The sequence below is a fragment of the Melospiza melodia genome, unplaced genomic scaffold (assembly GCF_035770615.1).
Source record: "Melospiza melodia melodia isolate bMelMel2 unplaced genomic scaffold, bMelMel2.pri scaffold_398, whole genome shotgun sequence".
Lineage (NCBI taxonomy): Eukaryota > Metazoa > Chordata > Aves > Passeriformes > Passerellidae > Melospiza > Melospiza melodia.
The window spans coordinates 26,121-47,928 of NW_026948719.1; the positions used below are offsets into that span (position 1 = coordinate 26,121).

A 21,808-nucleotide genomic window follows, 5' to 3' on the forward strand; every position below is an offset into this window, starting at 1 on the left:
GGATGGGATTGGAATGGGATCAGCTGGGATCGGGAATGGGATCGGGATCGGGAATGGGATCGGGAACAGGAGCGGGGTCGGGATCTGCTGGGAACGGGATCGGGAATGGGATCGGGAATGGGATCTGCTGGGAATGGGATCGGGAATGGGATCGGGGAACGGGATCAGGAATGGGATCTGCGTGGAATGGGATCGGGAACGGGAGCGGGAACGGGAGCAGGAATGGGATCAGGAACGGTATCGGGAATGGGATTGGGAACGGGATTGGGAATGGGATTGGGAACGGGGTCGGGAACGGGAGCGGGAATGGGATCGGGAATGAGATCGGGAACGGGAATGGGGACAGGATCAGGGATGGGATCTGCTGGGAACGGGATCGGGAACGGGATCGGGGACGGGATTGGGAACGGGAACGGGATCGGGAATGGGATCGGGAATGGGATCAGGAACGGGATCGGGGACGGGATTGGGAATGGGAACGGGATTGGGAACGGGATCGGGAACGGGTTCGGGAACGGGATCGGGAATGGGAATGGCTGGGATTCCAAGCTGGGATCAGCTGGAAATGGCTGGGATCTCCAGGGATCTGCTGGGAATGGGGGGGATTCCAGGCCGGGATTTTCTGGGAATGGGTACGGGGCGGCGGGAACGGGGACGGGATCGGGGATGGGATCGGGAACGGGATCAGGAACAGGATCGAGAATGGGATCAGGAATGGGAATGGGACCGGGAACGGGATCGGTAATGGGATTGGCTGGGAACGGTTGGGATTCAAACCGGGATCTGCTGGGAATCCGTGCTGGGATCCTCTGGGAATGTCAGGGCGTGGCCGGGATTCCAGGCTGGGATTCCTGCGCGCTCTGGGATTGGGCTCTGCAGCGCCCGTTCCCGTTTTTTCCTGGCCCCGTTTCCTGCAGAATTCCCGATTTTTTTCCCTCCCATTTTTTTTTCCCTCCCGCTGTTTCCCAGCCGGGCGTGCAGCTGCACTTTGTGGAGCTGGGCCGGGGCCCGGCGCTCTGCCTGTGCCACGGCTTCCCCGAGTCCTGGCTCTCCTGGCGCTTCCAGGTCAGACACAAAAAATTCCCAAAACATTGCCCAGGAATCCCCCGAAAATCCCCCCCGTAAAAATCCCATAAACTTCACCCAAAAAATTCCCCAGAAATTCCCCCAAAAACTTCCAAACCATTCCCAAAAGGTCCAAAAAATTCCCCAGAAATTCCCCATAAAATTTCCAAACCATTCCCAAAAGGTCCCAAAAAATTCCCCCCAAAATTCCCAAAGTAAGTCCCAAAAAAATCCCCCCAAAATTCCCGAAATAAATCCCAAAAAATTCCCCCCCAAAATTCCCAAAATAAATCCCGAAAAATTCCCCGCAAAATTCCCAAAGAAATCCCAAAAAAATCCCCTCAAAATTCCCAAAATAAATCCCAAAAAAATTCCCCCCAAAATTCCCGAAATAAATCCCCAAAAAATTCCCCCCAAAATTACCGAAATAAATCCCCCCAAAATCCCCCCAAAATTCCCAAAATAAATGCCAAAAAATCCCCCCAAAATTCCCAAAGAAATTCCAAAAAATTCCCCCCCAAAATTCCAAAATAAATCCAAAAAAATCCCCCAAAATTCCCAAAATAAATCCCAAAAAATTCCCCCCAATATTCCTCAGAAATTCCCCCCAAAATTCCCAAAGTTTCCCCAAAAGTTTCCCAAAAAATTCCCCCAAAATCCCCAAATCCACCCAAAATTTCCCAAATTTCCCAAAAGTTAAAAAAAAAAAAACAACAAACCACGAAAATTACCCCAAAATCCCCCAAAAATTCCCGCAAAGATCCCTCAAAAATTCCGCGAAAATTTGCAAAAATTCCCCAAAAATTCCCCAGAAATTCCCCCCAAAATTCCAAAAGTTTCCCAAAAGTTTCCCAAAAAATTCCCCAAAAATCCCCAAATCCACCCAAAATTTCCCAAATTTCCCAAAAGTTAAAAAAAAAATCCATGAAAATTACCCCAAAATCCCCCAAAAATTCCCGCAAAGATCCCTCAAAAATTCCGCGAAAATTTGCAAAAATTCCTCAAAAATTCCCCAGAAATTCCCCCCAACATTCCCAAAGTTTCCCAAAAGTTTCAAAAAATTCCAAAAAAATCCCGAAATCCGCCCAAAATTTCCCAAATTTCCCAAAATTAAAAAAAAACCCACGAAAATTACCCCAAAATCCCCCCCAAAATCCCGCAGATTCCTCAAAAATTCCGCGAAAATTTGCAACAATTCCCCAAAAATTCCCCCAAAAAATTCCCCCCAAAATTCCCCCCAACATTCCCAAAGTTTCCCAAAATTCCCCAAAAATCCCCAAATTCCCCCAAAATTTCCCAAAAGTAAAAAAAAAAAACCCACGAAAATTACCCCAAAATCCCCCAAAAATTCCCGCAAAGATTCCTCAAAAATTCCGTGATAATTTGCAAAAAATTCCCAAAAAATTCCCCAGAAATTGCCCCCAACATTCCCAAAGTTTCCCAAAAGTTTCAAAAAATTCCAAAAAAATCCCGAAATCCGCCCAAAATTTCCCAAATTTACCAAAATTAAAAAAAAAAAACCACGAAAATTACCCCAAAATCCCCCCCAAAAATCCCGCAGATTCCTCAAAAATTCCGCGAAAATTTGCAACAATTCCCCCAAAAATTCCCCCAAAAAATTCCCCCCAAAATTCCCCCCAAAATTCCCATAGTTTCCCCCCAAAAAAATTCCCCAAAAATCCCCAAATCCGCCCAAAAGTGTAAAAAAAAAAAAAACCACGAAAATTACCCCAAAATCCCCCAAAAATTCCCGCAAAGAGTCCTCAAAAATTCGGCGAAAATTTGCAAAAATTCCCCCAAAAATTCCCCAGAAATTGCCCCCAACATTCCCAAAAGTTTCCCAAAATTCCCCAAAAATCCCCAAATCCGCCCAAAATTTCCCAAAATTTCGCCCAGATGGAGCCGCTGGCCCGGGCCGGGTTCCGCGTGATCGCCCTGGAGATGAAGGGGTACGGGGACAGCAGCGCCCCCAGCGGTGAGAATGGGGAACTGCAGCGCCATTGAGAACCGCGGGGACCCATTGATAACAACGGCGGGCGTTCATTGATAACAACAGCGGGGATTCATTGATAACAACGGCGGGGATTCATTGATAACCATGGGGATTCATTGATAACAACGGCGGGGATTCATTGATAACAGCAAGGGGATTCATTGATAACAGCGGGGATTCATTGATAACAACAAGGGGATTCATTGATAACAACGGGGATTCATTGATAACAACAAGGGGATTCATTGATAACAACAGCGGGGATTCATTGATAACAGCGGGGATTCATTGATAACAACGGGGATTCATTGATAACGGGCATTGATAACCGTGGGGATTCATTGATAACAACGGGGATTCATTGATAACAACGGGGATTGATAACCATGGGGATTCATTGATAACAACGGGGATTGACAACCATGGGGATTCATTGATAACAACGGGGATTGATAACCATGGGGATTCATTGATAACAATGGGGATTGAGAACGGGCATTGATAACCGTGGGGATTCATTGATAACAACGGGGATTCATTGATAACAACAGCGGGGATTCATTGATAACAACAAGGGGATTCATTGATAACAGCAAGGGGATTCATTGATAACAACAAGGGGATTCATTGATAACCATGGGGATTCATTGATAATAACGGGGATTGATAACCATGGGGATTCATTGATAACAACGGGGATTGACAACCATGGGGATTCATTGATAACGGGGATTGACAACCATGGGGATTAATTGATAAAGGGAATTAATAACTGGGATTGATAACGGGAATTGACAACCATGGGGATTCATCGATAACGGGGATTGATAACGAGCCTTGATAACCATGGGGATTCATTGATAACAATGGGCATTGATAACCATGGGGATTCATTGATAACAACAAGGGGATTGATAACGGGCATTGATAACAACAGCGGGGATTCATTGATAACAACGGGGATTGATAATGGGCATTGATAACCATGGGGATTCATTGATAACAACGGGGATTGATAACCATGGGGATTCATTGATAACAACGGGCATTGATAATGGGCATTGATAGCCGTGGGGATTCATTGATAACGGGCATTGACAACCATGGGGATTCATTGATAACAACGGGGATTGATAACCATGGGGATTCATTGATAACAACAAGGGGATTGATAATGGGCATTGATAACCGTGGGGATTCATTGATAATGGGCATTGATAACCATGGGGATTCATTGATAACAACGGGCATTGATAACCATGGGGATTCATTGATAACAACGGGCATTGATAATGGGCATTGATAACCGTGGGGATTTATTGATAACAACGGGCATTGATAACCATGGGGATTCATTGATAACGGGGATTGATAACCATGGGGATTCATTGATAATGGGCATTGATAACCATGGGGATTCATTGATAACAACGGGGATTGATAATGGGCATTGATAACCATGGGAATTCATTGATAACCATGGGGATTCATTGATAACGGGCATTGATAACCATGGGGATGGATTGATAACAATGGGGATTGATAATTGGCATTGATAACCACGGGGATTCATTGATAACAACGGGGATTGATAACCATGGGAATTCATTGATAACAACGGGGATTCATTGATAACAACGGGGATTGATAACAGGCATTGATAACCATGGGGATTCATTGATAACAACGGGGAATGATAATGGGCATTGATAACCATGGGGATTCATTGATAAAGGGCATTGATAACCATGGGGATTCATTGATAACAACGGGGAATGATAATGGGCATTGATAACCATGGGGATTCATTGATAACGGGCATTGATAACCATGGGGATTCATTGATAACAACGGGGATTGATAACCATGGGAATTTATTGATAACCGTGGGGATTCATTGATAACAGGCATTGATAACCATGGGGATTCATTGATAACAACGGGGATTCATAACGATGGGGATTAATTGATAATGGGAATTAATAACTGGGATTGATAATGGGCATTGATAACTATGGGGATTCATTGATAACAACGGGGATTGATAACCATGGGAATTTTAATAATGGGAAAACAAAAACGGCGGGAAAAAATTATGGGGGAAAAAAATCACGTGGGGGGGAAAAAAACGTGGAAAATAAATTATGGGGGGAAAAAAATTTTAAAATCCTGGGAAAAAAAAAAATCCTGGAAAAGAAAAGAAAGTGCTGGAATTTTTTCCCCGCAGACATCTCGGAATATTCCCAGGAGCAGATCTGCAAGGTGAGACATCCCGGGAGTTTGGGGGTTTGGGGAATCCCAGGGGTTTGGGGAATTTTGGGAATTCTGGGGCTGGGAGGCGCCGATCCCGAGGGGATCTGATCCCAACGGTGCCGATCCCGAGGGGATCTGATCCCGATCCCGATCTGATCCTGATCCCACTGATCCCGATCCCGATCTGATCCCAACGGTGCCGATCCCGAGGGGATCTGATCCCGATCCCGCTAATCCTGATCCCGGTCCTGATCCCGATCTGATCCCAACGGTGCCGATCCCAAAGGGATCTGATCCCGATCCCGCTGATCCTGATCCCACTGATCCCGATCCCGATCTGATCCCAGTGGTGCCAATCCCAAAGGGATCTGATCCCAATCCCGCTGATCCTGATCCCGGTCCCGATCTGATCCCAACGGTGCCGATCCCAAAGGGATCTGATCCCAATGGTGCCGATCCTGATCCCGATCCCGATCCTGATCTGATCCCAATGGTGCCGATCCCAAAGGGATCTGATCCCGATCCCGCTAATCCTGATCCCGATCCCGATCCTGATCTGATCCCAATGGTGCCGATCCCAAAGGGATCTGATCCCGATCCCGCTAATCCTGATCCCGATCCCGATCCTGATCTGATCCCAATGGTGCCGATCCCAAAGGGATCTGATCCTGATCCCGCTGATCCTGATCCCGATCCCGATCTGATCCCAGTGGTGCCGATCCCGAGGGGATCTGATCCCAACGGTGCCGATGCCAAAGGGATCTGATCCCAATGGTGCCGATCCTGATCCCGATCCGATCCCAATGGTGCCGATCCCAAAGGGATCTGATTCCAACCCCGCTGATCCTGATCCCGATCCCGATCCCGATCTGATCCCAATCTGATCAGGGTCTGATCCCAATCCAATGATCCCAGTCCCAAAGGGATCTGATCCCAATCATCCCAATCCCGTTAATCCTGATCCCGATCCCGATCCTGATCTGATCCCAATCCTGCCAGTCCCAATCCCAGTGGGATCTGATCCCAACCCCGCTGATCCCGACCCCGCTGATCCCAATCCCAATGATCCCAATGATCCCAATCTGATCCCAATCCCACTGATCCCGATCCCAAAGGGATCTGACCCCGATCCCGCTGATCCTGATCCCACTGATCCCAATCCTGCCACTCCCAATCCCAGTGGGATCTGATCCCCATCCCACTGATCCCAATGACCCCAGACTGATCCCAATCCCACCGATCCCAATCCCAAAGGAATCTGACCCCGATCCCACTGATGCCAATGATCCCAATCCCGATCCCATTCCCAATCTGATCCCGATCCCGCTGATCCCGATAATCCCAATAATCCTGATCCCATCCCCAATCTGATCCCGATCACGATAATCCCAATAATCCCAATCCCCATCCCATCCCCAATCTGATCCCGATAATCCCAATAATCCCAATAATCCCAATAATCCCAATCCCACAGATCCCAATGATCCCAGTCCCAATCCCATTCCCAATCTGATCCAAATCCTGCCGATCCCAATAATCACAATAATCCCGATCCCAATCCCAATCTGATCCAAATCCCGCCAATCCCGATAATCCCAATAATCCCGATCCCAATCCCAACGGGATCTGATCCCAATCCCGCTGATCCCAATAATCCCGATCCCGATCCCATTCCCAATCTGATCCCGATCCCGCTGATCCCGATCCCAATCCCAATCTGATCCCAATCGCAATGATCCCAATCATTCCAATAATCCCGATCCCATTCCCAATCTTATCCCAATCCCAATCTGATCCCGATAATCCCAATCCCGATCCCAATCCCAATCTGATCCCGATCCCAATCTGATCCCGATAATCCCAATAATCCCGATCCCATCCCCAATCTGATCCCGATCCCGTTCTTTCCCCAGGATTTCATCACTTTCCTGGATAAACTGGTGAGGATTTGGGGTTTTTGGGATTTTTGGGGTTTTTGGGATTTTTGGGGTTTGGGGGGTTTTTGACGTTTTTGGGATTTGAGGTTTGGGATCTGGGGTTTTTGGGATTTGGGGTTTGGGGTTTTTGGGGTTTGGGATTTTTGGGGGTTTGGGATTTTCGGGGTTTGGGATTTTTGGGGATTGTTGGAATTTGGGATTTTTGGGGATTTTTGGGATTTGAGACTCGGGGTTTGGGCTTTGGGACCTGGGATATTTGGGATTTGGGATTTGGTGTTTTTGGGGTTTCAGATTTGGGATTTGAGGTTTGGGACTGGGATCTGCGGCTTGGGGTTTCGCATTTGGGGATCTGGGATTTTTGGGTTTTGGGATTTCAATTTTTCGGGATTTTTTGATTTGGGATTTTTTGAGATTTTTGGAGCCTGGGATTTGGGATTCGGGGTTTCTGGGATTTGGTTTTTGGGATGTGGGATTTGGGGATTTTGGGATTTGGGGATTTTTGGTGTTTGGGATTTGAGGTCTGGAGTTGGAATTTGGGATTTGGGGTTTGGCGTTTGGGGGCTTTGGGATTTTTGGGGTTTGGGATTTTTGAGGTTTGGGATTTTTGGGGTTTGGGATTTTCGGGGTTTGGGATTTTTGGGAATTGTTGAAATTTGGGATTTTTGGGGATTTTTGGGATTTGAGACTCGGGGTTTGGGCTTTGGCACCTGGGATATTTGGGATTTGGGGTCTGGGGTTTGGGGTTTGGGATTTGGGATTTGAGGTTTGGGACTGGGATCTGGGGCTTGGGGTTTCGTGTTTGGGGATCTGGGATTTTTGGGTTTTGGGATTTCGATTTTTTGGGATTTTTGGATTTGGGATTTTTTGGGATTTTTGGGGCCTGGGATTTGGGATTTCGTGTTTTTGGGATTTCAGATTTTTGAAATTCGGGATTTTTTTTTTAATTTTTGGGCTCCAGGGTTTGGGATTTGGGGTTTGGGATTTGGTTTTTGGGATGTGGGATTTGGGGATTTTGGGATTTGGGGATTTTTGGTGTTTGGGATTTGAGGTCTGGAGTTGGAATTTGGGATTTGGGGTTTGGGATTTGGGGTTTATGGGGTTTGGGGTTTTTGGGATTTGGGGTTTTTGGGATTTGGGATTTTCGGGGTTTGGGATTTTTGGGAATTGTTGAAATTTGGGATTTTTGGGGATTTTTGGGATTTGAGACTCGGGGTTTGGGCTTTGGCACCTGGGATATTTGGGATTTGGGATTTGGGGTTTGGGTTTTCAGATTTGGGATTTGAGGTTTGGGACTGGGATCTGGGGCTTGGGGTTTCGTATTTGGGGATCTGGGATTTTTGGGTTTTGGGATTTCGGTTTTTCGGGATTTTTTGATTTGGGATTTTTTGAGATTTTTGGGGCCTGGGGTTTGGGATTCGGGGTTTTCGGGATTTCAGAATTTTTTTAATTTTTGGGCTCTAGGGTTTGGGATTTGGGATTTGGGATTGGGATCTGGGGTGTGGGATTTTGCATTTGGGGATCTGGGATTTTTGGGTTTTGGGATTTCGGTTTTTCGGGATTTTTGGATTTGGGATTTTTGGGGTTTTCGGGGTTTGTCCCTTTCCGCAGGGAATCCCGCAGGTGATCCTGGTGGGCCACGACTGGGGCGGGGCCATGGCCTGGAACGTGGCTCTGTTCTACCCCGAGCGCGTCCGGTGAGGCCGGGACCGAAACCCCAAAATCATAAAAAACCCATAAACAAAAATCCCAAAATAAAGAAAAAACCCCATAAATCCCCAATAAATCCCCTATAAATCCCCAATAAATCCCATATAAAATCCCCAATAAAACCTGTAAAAAATCCCCTATCAATCCCCAATAAACCCCCAATAAATCCCCTATAAACCCCCTATAACATCCCAAATAAATCTACAATAAATCCCCTATCAATCCCCTATCAATCCCAAATAAACCCCCAATAAATCCCCAATAAATCCCCAATAAATCCCCAATAAATTCCCAATAAATCCCCAATCATACCCCAGTAAATCCCCTATAAAGTTTCCTATAAACCCCCAATAAATCCCCCATAAATCCCCAATAAATCCCCTATCAATCCCCAATAACCCCCCCAATAAATCCCCCATAAATCCCCAATAAATCCCCTATCAATTCCCAATAAATCCCCTACAAAATCCCCTATCAATCCCCTATCAATCCGCTATAAAATCCCCAATAAAGCCCCAATAAAATCCCCAATAAATCCCCAATAAACCCCCTATAAAATCCCCTATCAATCCCCAATAAATCCTCAATAAATCCCCTATAAATTCCCAATAAATCCCCTATAAATCCCCATAAAATCCCGTATAAATGCCCAATAAATCCCCTATCAATCCCCAATAAATCCCAAATAAATCCCCAATCAATCCCCAATAAAATCCCCTCTCAATCCCCAATCAATTCCCAATAAATTCCCTATAAATCCCCAATAAATCCCATATAAAATCCCCTATCAATCCCCAATCAATCCCCAATAAATCCCCAATAAAATCCCCAATAAATCCCCTATCAATCCCCTATCCATCCCCAATAAAGCCCCCAATAAATTCCCTATCAATCCCCAATAACCCCCCCAATAAATCCCAAATAAATCCCCTATAAATCCCCAATAAATCCCCAATAAATCCGAAATAAATCCCGAATCATACCCTTATAAAATTCCCAATAAATCCCCTATAAATCCCCAATAAATCCCATATAAAATCCCCAATCAATCCCCTATCAATCCCCTATCAATCCCCAATCAAGCCCCAATAAATGCCCTATAAAATCCCCAATAAATGCCCTATAAAATCCCCAATAAATCCCCTATAAAATCCCCAATAAATCCCCAATCAATCCCCAATAAATCCTATATAAAATCCCCGATAAATCCCCAATAAATCCCCAATAAACCCCCTATCAATCCCCAATAAATCCCCTATAAAATCCCCGATCAATCCCCAATCAATCCCCAATAAACCCCCAATAAATCCCCAATAAATCCCCTATCAGTCCCATATAAAATCCCCTATCAATCCCCAGTAAATCCCATATAAATCCCATATATAACCTGCAGGGCGGTGGCCGTTCTGAACAATCCATTATAAAATCCCCAATAAATCCCCAATAAACCCCAATAAATCCCATATAAAATCCCCAATAAATCCCCAATAAATCCCCAATAAATCCCCAATCAATCCCCAATAAATCCCCTATAAATTCCCAATAAATCCCATATAAAATCCCCGATCAATCCCCTATCAATCTCCAATAAATCCCCAATTATTCCCCTATAAGTCCCCAATAAATCCCATATAAAATTCCCAATTATTCCCTAATAATCCCCAATAAATCCCCTGTATAACCTGCAGGGCCGTGGCCGTTCTGAACACGCCGTTATAAAATCCCCAATAAATCCCCAATAAATCCCCAATAAATCACCTATAAAATCCCCAATAAATCCCCGATCAATCCCCAATCAATCCCCTATTAATCCCCAATAAACCCCCAATAAATCCCATATAAATCCCCTATACAATCCCCAATAAATCCCATATAAAGTCCCCAATAAATCTCCAATAAATCCCCTATAAAATCCCCGATCAATCCCCAATCAATCCCCAATAAATCCCATATAAAATCTGCAGGGCGGTGGCCGTTCTGAACACGCCGTTATAAAATCCCCAATAAATCCCATATAAAATCCCCGATCAATCCCCAAGAAACCCCCAATAAACCCCCAATAAATCCCATATAAAATCCCCAATAAATCCCCAATAAATCCCATATAAATCCCATATAAAATCTCGTATCAATCCCCAATAAATCCCCAATCAATCCCCTATAAACCCCAATAAATCCCATATAAAATCTCCTATCAATCCCCAATCAATCCCATATAAATCCCATATAAAATCTGCAGGGCGGTGGCCGTTCTCAACACGCCGTTATAAAATCCCCAATAAATCCCATATAAAATCCCCGATCAATCCCCAAGAAACCCCCAATAAACCCCCAATAAATTCCATATAAAATCCCCAATAAACCCCCAATAAATCCCATATAAAATCCCCAATAAATCCCATATAAATCCCATATAAATCCCATATAAAATCCCTGATAATTTCCAGGGCGGTGGCGGTTCTGAACAATCCATTATAAAATCCCCCATAAATCCCCAATAAATCCCCAATAAATCCCCTATCAATCCCCAATAAATCCCATATAAATCCCATATAAAATCCCCAATAAATCCCCAATAAATCCCCTATAAAATTCCCAATTATTCCCCTATAAATCCCCAATCAATCCCCAATAAATCCCATATAAATCCCATATAAAATCTGCAGGGCGGTGGCCGTTCTGAACACGCCGTTATAAAATCCCCAATAAATCCCCAATAAATCCCATATAAAATCCCCAATAAATCCCCAATCAATCCCCAATAAATCCCATATAAATCCCATATAAATCCCCTATAAAATCCCTGATAATTTCCAGGGCGGTGGCCGTTCTGAACAATCCATTATAAAATCCCCAATAAATCCCCTATAAAATCCCCAATAAATCCCCAATAAATCCCCAATAAATCCCCTATAAAATCCCCAATAAATCCCATATAAAATCCCCAATAAATCCCCAATAAACACCATATAAATCCCATATAAATCCCATATAAAATCCCTGATAATTTCCAGGGCGGTGGCCGTTCTGAACACGCCGTTATAAAATCCCCAATAAATCCCATATAAAATCCCCAATAAACCTCCAATAAATCCCCAATAAATCCCCTATAAACCCCAATAAATCCCATATAAAATCTCCTATCAATCCCCAATAAATCCCATATAAATCCCATATAAAATCTGCAGGGCGGTGGCCGTTCTGAACAATCCATTATAAAATCCCCAATAAATCCCATATAAAATCCCCTATCAATCCCATATAAATCCCATATAAATCCCATATAAAATCCCCGATGATGTGCAGGGCGGTGGCCGTTCTGAACACGCCGTTCCGGCCGCCCGACCCCAACTCCGACGTCCTGGAGAAGCTGAGTCAGATCCCCGAGTTCGATTACCAGCTCTACTTCCAGGAGCCGGTCAGACCCCAAATCCCGAACCCCAAATACCCCAAATACCCCAAATCCCTGATCCCAAATACCCCAAATCCCTGATCCTGAAACCCAAATCCCTGATCCTAAATCCCAAATATCCCAAATCCCTGATCCTGAATCCCAAATGTCCCAAATCCCTGATCCTAAACCCCAAATCCCTGATCCCGAATCCCAAATGTCCCAAATCCCTGATCCCGAATACCCCAAATCCCTGATCCTGAATCCCAGAAATCCCAAATCCCTGATCCCGAATCCCAGAAATCCCAAATCCCAGATCTCGAATCCCAAATGTCCCAAATCCCTGATCCTGAATCCCAAATCCCAAATATCCCAAATACCCCAAATCCCTGATCCTGAATCCCAAATACCTCAAATCCGCGATCCCAAATCCCAAATCCCTGATCCTAAATCCCAAAATCCCAAATCCCTGATCCTAAATCCCAAATACCCCAAATCCCAAATCCTGAATCCCAAATACCCCAAATCCCTGATCCTAAACCCCAAAAATCCCAAATCCCTGATCCTGAATCCCAAAAACCCCAAATCCCTGATCCTGAATCCCAAAAATCCCAAATCCCTGATCCTAAACCCCAAAAATCCCAAATCCCTGATCCTGAATCTCAAATACCCCAAATCCCTGATCCCGAATCCCAAATCCCTGATCCTGAAACCCAAATCCCTGATCCTAAATCCCAAAATGACAAATCCCTCATTCTAAATCCCCAAAACCCCAAATTCCTGATCCTGAATCCCAAATACCCCAAATTCCTGATCCTAAATCCCAAATCCCTGATCCTAAATCCCAAATACCCAAAATCCCTGATCCTGAATCCCAAATGTCCCAAATCTCTGATCCTAAACCCCAAATCCCTGATCCCAAATCCCAAATACCCCAAATCCCTGATCCCAAATCCCAAATATCCCAAATTCCTGATCATAAATCCCAAATACCCCAAATCCCTGATCCTAAACCCCAAATACCCCAAATTCCTGATCCTAAATCCCAAAAAGCCAAATCCCTCATTCTAAATCCCCAAAACCCCAAATCCCTGATCCCGAATCCCAGAAATCCCAAATCCCTGATCCCGAATCCCAAATGTCCCAAATACTCCAAATCCCTGATCCTAAATCCCAAATCCCTGATCTGGAATCCCAAATTCCTGATCCCAAACCCCAAATACCCCAAATTCCTGATCCTAACCCCCAAATATCCCAAACCCCAAATCCCTGATCCCAAATCCCAAAAATCCCAAATTCCTGATCCCAAATCCCAAATCCCTCACCCTAAACCCCAAATCACAAATCCCTGATCCTAAATCCCAAATACAAAAAAATCCCAAATATCCCAGATTCCTGATCCCGAATCCCAAATGTCCCAAATCCCTGATCCTGAATCCCAGAAATCCCAAATCCCTGATCCCAAATCCCAAATCCTAAATCCCAGAAATCCCAAATCCCCGATCCTGAATCCCATATCCCTGATCCTGAATCCCAAATATCCCAAATTCCAGATCCTAAATCCCAAATCCCAAATATCCCAAATACCCCAAATCCCTGATCCCGAATCCCAAATCCCTGATCCGAAATTCCCGATCCCAAATACCCCAAATCCCTGGTCCCAAACCCCAAAACCCCAAATCCCTGATCCTGAATCCCAAAAATCCCAAATTCCTGATCTCAAACCCCAAATACCCCAAATCCCTGATCCCAAATCCCAAATGTCCCAAATTCCTGATCCCGAATCCCAAAAATCCTAAATCCCTGATCCTAAATCCCAAACACCCCAAATTCCTGATCCTAACCCCCAAATATCCCAAACCCCAAATCCCTGATCCTGAATCCCAAATACCCCAAATTCCTGATCCCTAAATCCCAAATCCCTGATCCTAAACCCCAAATCCAAAAAAATCCCAAATATCCCGAATTCCTGATCCTAAACCCCAAATCCCTCATCCCAAATCCCAAATGTCCCAAATACCTGATCCTAAACCCCAAATGTCCCAAATCCCTGATCCTGAATCCCAAAAATCTCAAATCCCTGATCCCAAATCCCAAATAGCCCAAATCCCAAATCCTAAATCCCAGAAATCCCAAATCCCCGATCCTGAATCCCATATCCCTGATCCTGAATCCCAAATACCCCAAATTCCTGATTCCAAATCCCAAATGTCCCAAATCCCTGATCCCGAATCCCAAAAATCCCAAATCCCAAATACCCCAAATCCCTGATCCTAAACCCCAAATGTCCCGAATCCCTGATCCCAAATCCCAAATTCCTGATCCTGAATCCCAAATATCCCAAATCCCTGATCCTAAATCCCAAATACCCCAAATCCCTGATCCCAAATCCGAAATATCCCAAATTCCTGATCCTCAGGGTTTTCCCCAGTGGTTTTGGGGTCGATCCCGCTGGTTCTGGGGTCGATGCCGGTGGTTTTGGGGTCGATCCCGCTGTTTTTGGGGTCGATCCCGGTGGTTTTGGGGTTTATCCCGGTGTTTTGGGGGTTTTTCCCACTGTTTTTGGGGTTTTTCCCGGTGGTTTTGGGGTCGATCCCGGTGGTTTTGGGGTCTGTCTTGGTCTTTTTGGGATCCTGGTTCGGGATCAGGAGCGGGATTGGGGCTTTGGATTTGGGATCTGGGGTTTGGGGTTTGGGGTTTGAAATTTTTGGGGTTTGGAGTTTGGGATTTTTGGGATTTGGGGTTTAGGATTTGGGATTGGGATGTGAGATTTGGGGTTCTTCCCGCTGTTTTTGGGGTTTTCCCCTCTGTTTTTGGGGTCGATCCCGCTGGTTTTGGGGTCAATCCTGGTGGTTTTGGGGTTTTGGGGTTTTGGGGTCGATCCCGGTGGTTTTGGGGTCTGTCCTGGTCTTTTTGGGATCCTGGTTCGGGATCAGGAGCGGGATTGGGGCTTTGGATTTGGGATCTGGGGTTTGGGATTGGGATGTGAGATTTGGGGTGGATCCCGCTGTTTTTGGGGTCGATCCCGGTGGTTTTGGGGTTTGTCCCGGTGTTTTTGGGGTTTATCCCGGTGTTTTTTGGGATCCTGGTTCGGGATCAGGAGCGGGATTGGGGCTTTGGATTTGGGATCTGGGATTTGGGATTGGGATGTGAGATTTGGGGTTTTTCCTGGTGTTTTTGGGGTCGATCCCCGTGGTTTTGGGGTCGATCCCGCTGTTTTTGGGGTTTATCCCAGTGTTTTTGGGGTCTGTCCTGGTCTTTTTGGGATCCTGGTTCGGGATCAGGAGCGGGATTGGGGCTTTGGATTTGGGATCTGGGGTTTGGGGTTTGGGGTTTGAAATTTTTGGGATCTGGGGTTTGTAATTTTTGGGATTTGGGGTTTAGGATTTGGGATGTGAGATTCGGGGTCGATCCTGCTGGTTTTGGGGTCGATCCTGGTGTTTTTGGGGTTGATCCCGGTGGTTTTTGGGGTTTCCCAGGGATTTTAGGGTTTTCCTCTGTGGTTTTGGGGTCGATCCCACTGGTTTTGGGGTCGATCCGGGTGGTTTTGGGGTCGATCCTGGTGGTTTTGGGGTCTGTCCTGGTCTTTTTGGCATTTGGGGTTTGGGATCAGGAGCGGGATTGGGGCTTTGGATTTGGGATTTGAGGTTTGGGGTTTGAAATTCTTGGGAATTTTGGGGTTTAGGATTTGGGATGTGGGGTGTGGGATTTGGGGTTTTTTCCTGCTGTTTTTGGGGTCAATCCCACTGGTTTTGGGGTCGATCCCGGTGATTTTGGGGTCGATCCCGGAGTTTTTGGGGTTCTCCTGGAGTTTTTGGGGTCGATCCCGCTGTTTTTGGGGTTTTTCCCGCTGTTTTTGGGGTCGATCCCGGAGTTTTTGGGGTTCTCCCGCTGTTTTTGGGGTCGATCCTGGAGTTTTTGGGGTCGATCCCAGAGTTTTTGGGGTTTTCCCCGCTGTTTTTGGGGTCGATCCCGGAGTTTTGGGGTCGATCCCGATGATTTTGGGGTCGATCCCGGTGATTTGGGGTTTTTCCCGCTGTTTTTGGGGTCGATCCCACTGGTTTTGGGGTCGATCCCGCTGTTTTTGGGGTCGATCCCGGAGGTTTTGGGGTCGATCCCGGAGTTTTTGGGGTTTTTCCCGCTGTTTTTGGGGTCGATCCCGGTGTTTTTGGGGTTCTCCTGCTGTTTTTGGGGTTTTTCCCGCTGGTTTTGGGGTCGATCCCGCTGTTTTTGGGGTCGATCCCGGAGGTTTTGGGGTCGATCCCAGAGTTTTTGGGGTTTTTCCCGCTGTTTTTGGGGTCGATCCCGGAGTTTTGGGGTCGATTCCGGTGATTTTGGGGTCGATCCCACTGTTTTGGGGTCTTTCCCGTTGTTTTTGGGGTCGATCCCACTGGTTTTGGGGTCGATCCCAGAGTTTTTGGGGTTTTTCCCGCTGTTTTTGGGGTCGATCCCAGAGTTTTTGGGGTTTTTCCCGCTGTTTTTTGGGTGGATCCCGGAGTTTTTGGGGTCAATCCTGGAGGTTTTGGGGTGGATCCCGGAGTTTTTGGGGTTCTCCCGGTGTTTCTGGGGTCTATCCCGCTGTTTTGGGGGTTTTTCCCGCTGTTTTTGGGTCGATCCCGGAGTTTTTGGGGTTCTCCCGGTGTTTTTGGGTTCGATCCCGCTGTTTTTGGGGTCGATCCCGGAGGTTTTGGGGTGGATCCCGGAGTTTTTGGGGTTTTTCCCCGCTGTTTTTGGGGTCGATCCCGGAGTTTTTGGGGTTCTCCCGGTGTTTCTGGGGTCGATCCCGCTGGTTTTGGGGTTTTTCCCGGTGTTTTGGGGTCGATCCCGGAGTTTTTGGCGTGGATCCCGGAGTTTTTGGGGTTCTCCCGCTGTTTTTGGGGTCGATCCCGCTGTTTTTGGGTGGATCCCGGAGTTTTTGGGGTTTATCCCGGAGTTTTTGGGTTGTCCCGCTGTTTTTGGGGTGGATCCCGGTGGTTTTGGGGTTTGTCCCGGTGGTTTTGGGGTGGATCCCGCTGTTCTTGGGGTTTATCCCGGTGTTTCTGGGGTCGATCCCGGTGTTTTTGGGGTGGATCCCGGAGTTACTGGGTTCTCCCGCTGTTTTTGGGGTGGATCCCGGAGTTTTTGGGGTTGTCCCGGCGTTGCAGGGCGTGGCGGAGGCGGAGCTGGAGAAGGACATCGGGAGGACCCTGAAGATCCTGATCCGATCGGCCGCGCCCGAGGTGGCACCGGGGTCTGGGCATCGGGATTGGGGATTGGGGGTTATTTGGGATTTGGGATTTGGGATTTGGGAATTGGGGTTTGGGATTTAGGGTTGGGAATTTGGGATTTGGGAACTGGGAATTGGGGTTTGGGGTTTGGGATTTGGGATTTGGGAATTGGGGTTTGGGTTTGGGGTTTCGGATTGGGGGTTTGGGGTTTGGGATTGGGGGTTTGGGGTTTGGGATTTGGGATTTGGGGTTTGGGATTGGGGTCTGGGGTTGGGATTGGGATTTGGGGTTCGGGATTTGGGATTGGGGATTTGGGGTTTGGGATTTGGGGTTTGGGATTTGGGATTTGGGATTGGGGTCAGCATTTGGGATTTAGGATTGAGATTGGGACTTGGGATCGGGATTGGGATTTGGGATTGGGTTTTAGGATTGGAGCTTTGGGGTTTGGGATTGGGATTTGGGATTTGGGATTTGGGAATTGGGATTTGGGGTCCGGGATTGGAGGTTTGGGGTGGGGATTTGGGATTGGGGATTTGGGGTTTGGGATTGGGATTTTGGGTTTGGGATTTTGGGTTTGGGATTTGGGGCTGGGGTTTGGTGTTTGGGGTTTGGGATTTGGGGATTTGGGATTGAGGTTGGGATTTAGGGTTGGGGATTTGGGAATTGGTGTTTGGGATTGGGGATTTGGGATCGGGATCGGGGTCGGGATTGGCATTTGGGATTGGGTTTTAGGATTGAGGGTTTGGGTTTGGGATTTGGGGTTTGTGGTTGGGATTGGGGTTTGGGATTGGGGATTTGGGATCAGGGTTGGGATTTGGGATTGGGGGTTTGGGATTTGGGGTTTGGGGTTGGGATTGGGAATTGGGATTTGGGATTGGGATTTGGGATTGGGATTTGGGATTTGGGATTTGGGAATTGGGGTTGGGGATTTGGGATTGGGATTGTGATTTGGGATTGGGATTTGGGGATTTGGGGTCTGGGATTTGGGATTGGGGTTTGGGTTTGGGATTTGGGGTTTGGGGTTTGGGATTGAGATTGGGATTTAGGGTTGGGGATTTGGGATTTGGGATTGGGATTTGCGATCGGGATCGGGGTCGGGATTGGGATTTGGGATAGGGTTTTAGGATTGGGGGTTTGGGGTTCGGGATTTGGGGTTTGGGATTGGGATTGGGATTTAGGGTTGGGGATTTGGGATTTGGGGTTTGGGGTTTGGGATTGGGATTGGGGATTGGGATTTGGGGTTTGAGATTTGGGAATTGGGATTGGGGATTTGGGAATTTGGGATTGGGGATTGGGGATTGGGGATCTGGGGTTGGGATTAGGATTTGGGATTGGGGTCAGGATTTGGGATTTTGGATTGAGATTGGGATTTAGGGTTGGGGATTTGGGAATTGGGGTTTGGGATTGGGGATTTGGGATCGGGATCGGGGTCGGGATTGGCATTTGGGATTGGGTTTTAGGATTGAGGGTTTGGGATTTGGGGTTTGGGGTTTGGGATTTGGGATCAGGGTCGGGATTTGGGATTGGGGGTTTGGGATTTGGGATCTGGGGTTGGGATTGGGAATTGGGAATTGGGGTTTGGGATTTGGGTTTGGGATTGGGATTGGGATTTGGGGTTTGGGATTCGGGGTTTGGGGTTTGGGATTCGGGGTTCAGGATTTGGGTTTGGATTTGGGGCTTGGGATTGGGGGTTTGGGGTTTGGGTTTGGGATTGGGATTGGGGATTGGGGATTTGGGATTTGGGATTTAGGATTGGGTTTGGGGTTGGGGATTTGGGGTTTGGGATTGGGGTCAGGATTTGGGATTGGGATTTAGGGTTGGGGATTTGGGAATTGGGGTTTGGGATTCGGGGTTCAGGATTTGGGGTTTGAGATTTGGGATTGGGGATTTGGGAATTGGCATCTGGGGTTGGGATTGGGATTTGGGGTTCAGGATTTGGGGTTTGGGATTTGGGATCGGGATCGGGGTCGGGATTGGCATTTGGGATTGGGTTTTAGGATTGAGGGTTTGGGTTTGGGATTTGGGGTTTGTGGTTGGGATTGGGTTTGGGATTTGGGATTTGGGATCAGGGTCGGGATTTGGGATTGGGGATTTGGGATTTGGGGTTTGGGATTTGGGAATTGGGGTTTGAGATTTGGGAATTGGGAATTGGGGTTTGGGATTTGGGATTGGGATTTAGGGTTGGGGATTTGGGGTTGGGGATTTGGGATTTGGGATTTGGGATTTGGGATCTGGGGTTGGGATTGGGATTTGGGGTTGGGGATTTGGGATTGGGATTTGGGATCGGGGTCGGGATTTGGGATTGGGTTTTGGGATTGGGGGATTGGGGTTTGAGATTGGGATTGTGATTTGGGATTGGGATTTGGGGATTTGGGATCTGGGATTTGGGATTGGGATTTGGGGTTTGGGGTTCGGGATTTGGGATTTGGGATTTGGGATTTGGGATCGGGATCGGGGTTGGGTCGGGATTGGGATTTAGGATTGGGGCTTGGGTTTGGGATTTAGGGTTTGGGATTTGGGTTCAGGATTTGGGGTTCAGGATTTGGGGTTTGGGGTTTGGTGTTTTGGATCGGGTGGGGATTTGGGCCGTGGGGATTCCCGGGGTGGATTGGATGCCGTGACCCCGCAGGATCGGCTGCCCGTGAGCCTGGACACGCGCAGCGTCCGGGAGAGAGGTGGGGAGCCGGGAACAGCGGGGATCCCCGGGATCCTCTGGGATCGGGAATGGGAGTGGGGATCCCCTGGGATTTGGGGGACCCTGTGGGATTGGGAAATGGGGGATCCCCTGCGATTTGGGGGATTCTTTGGGATTTGGGGATCCCCTGGGAATGGGGGGATCCAGTGGGATTGGGAAATGGGGGGAATCCAGTGGAATTTGGGGGGATTCTTTGGGATTTGGGGGATCCCCTGGGATTGGGGGATGCCAGGAATGGGGACCCTGTGGGATTTGGGGAACCTCAGGGATTTTGGGGATCCCCTGGGAATGGGGGGGATTCTGTGGATTTGGGGGATCCCCTGGGGAATGGGGGATCCCAGGAATTGGGACCCTGTGGGATTTGGGGGATTCTTCAGGATTTGGGGGATCCCCTGGCAATGGGGGGTCCTGTGGGGTTGGGAAATGGGGGGATCCCCTGGGAATGGGGGGATTCTGTGGGATTTGGGGGTGCCAGGAATGGGGGATCCTGTGGGATTGGGAAATGGGGGGATCCAGTGGGATTTGGGGGGGATTCTGTGGGATTTGGGGGATCCCCTGGGATTGGGGGATGCCAGAATGGGGATCCCCTGGGATTTGGGGGAACCTCGGGGATTTGGGGGATCCCCTGGCAATGGGGGGATCCGTGGTGTCGGGAAATGGGGGGAATCCAGGGGGATTTGGGGGATCCTGTGGGATTTGGGGGGATCGCCTGGGATTGGGGGGTGCCAGGAATGGGGACCCTGTGGGATTTTGGGGGATCCTTTGGGATTTGGGGGGATCGCCTGGAAATGGGGGGGGTCCCGTGGGATTTGGGGGATCCCGTGGGAATGAAAAACCCCCTGGGATTTTGGGGGGATCCCGTGGGAATGGGGGGGATCCCTGGGATTTGGGGGGTCCTGGGATGTGGGAATTCTGTGGGATTTGGGGATCCCCTGGGATCTGGGGGGATCCAGTGGGATTGGGAAATGGGGGGATCCCCTGGGATTTGGGGGGATTCTTTGGGATTTGGGGGGGGGGTCCCCTGGCATTGGGAGTGCCTGGAATGGGGATCCCCTGGGATTTGGGGGAACCTCGGGGATTTGGGGGATCCCCTGGCAATGGGGGGGATCCCGTGGTGTTGGGAAATGAGGGGAATCCAGGGGGATTTGGGGGGGATCCCGTGGGATTTGGGGGGATCGCCTGGGATTGGGGGGTGCCAGGAATGGGGACCCGGTGGGATTTTGGGGGGATCCTTTGGGATTTGGGGGGATCGCCTGGAAATGGGGGGATCCTGTGGGATTTGGGGGGTCCTGGGACTGTGGGAATTCTGTGGGAATGGGGAATGCTGGGATTTAGGGGATCCCCTGGGAATGGGGGGGATCCTGTGGGATTGGGAAATGGGGGGATCCCCTGGGAATGGGGGGATCCCGTGGGATTTGGGGGATCCCCTGGGATTGGGGGATCCCCTGGGAATGGGGGATCCTGTGGGATTTAGGGGATTCTGTGGGATTTGGGGGGATCGCCTGGAAATGGGGGGGTCCTGTGGGATTTGGGGGGTCCTGGGACTGTGGGAATTCTGTA

At 48.0% G+C, this 21,808-nt stretch overlaps 1 protein-coding gene across 1 annotated transcript in view; it reads left to right on the top strand.

Moving 5' to 3' along the window:
• LOC134434551 (bifunctional epoxide hydrolase 2-like) overlaps nt 1-20,283 on the top strand; it is a gene marked incomplete at its 3' end in the record, with an annotated part of 42,025 nt that extends 21,742 nt beyond the window's left edge. Inside the window, exons 7-14 of the mRNA XM_063183221.1 lie at nt 970-1,065; nt 2,962-3,040; nt 5,286-5,320; nt 7,225-7,251; nt 8,857-8,942; nt 12,262-12,373; nt 17,491-17,565; nt 20,183-20,283. Coding sequence (XP_063039291.1) covers nt 970-1,065; nt 2,962-3,040; nt 5,286-5,320; nt 7,225-7,251; nt 8,857-8,942; nt 12,262-12,373; nt 17,491-17,565; nt 20,183-20,283 — 611 coding nt within the window. The remainder of the gene's footprint in view (nt 1-969; nt 1,066-2,961; nt 3,041-5,285; nt 5,321-7,224; nt 7,252-8,856; nt 8,943-12,261; nt 12,374-17,490; nt 17,566-20,182) is intronic.
• Nucleotides 20,284-21,808: the final 1,525 nt, after the last annotated feature.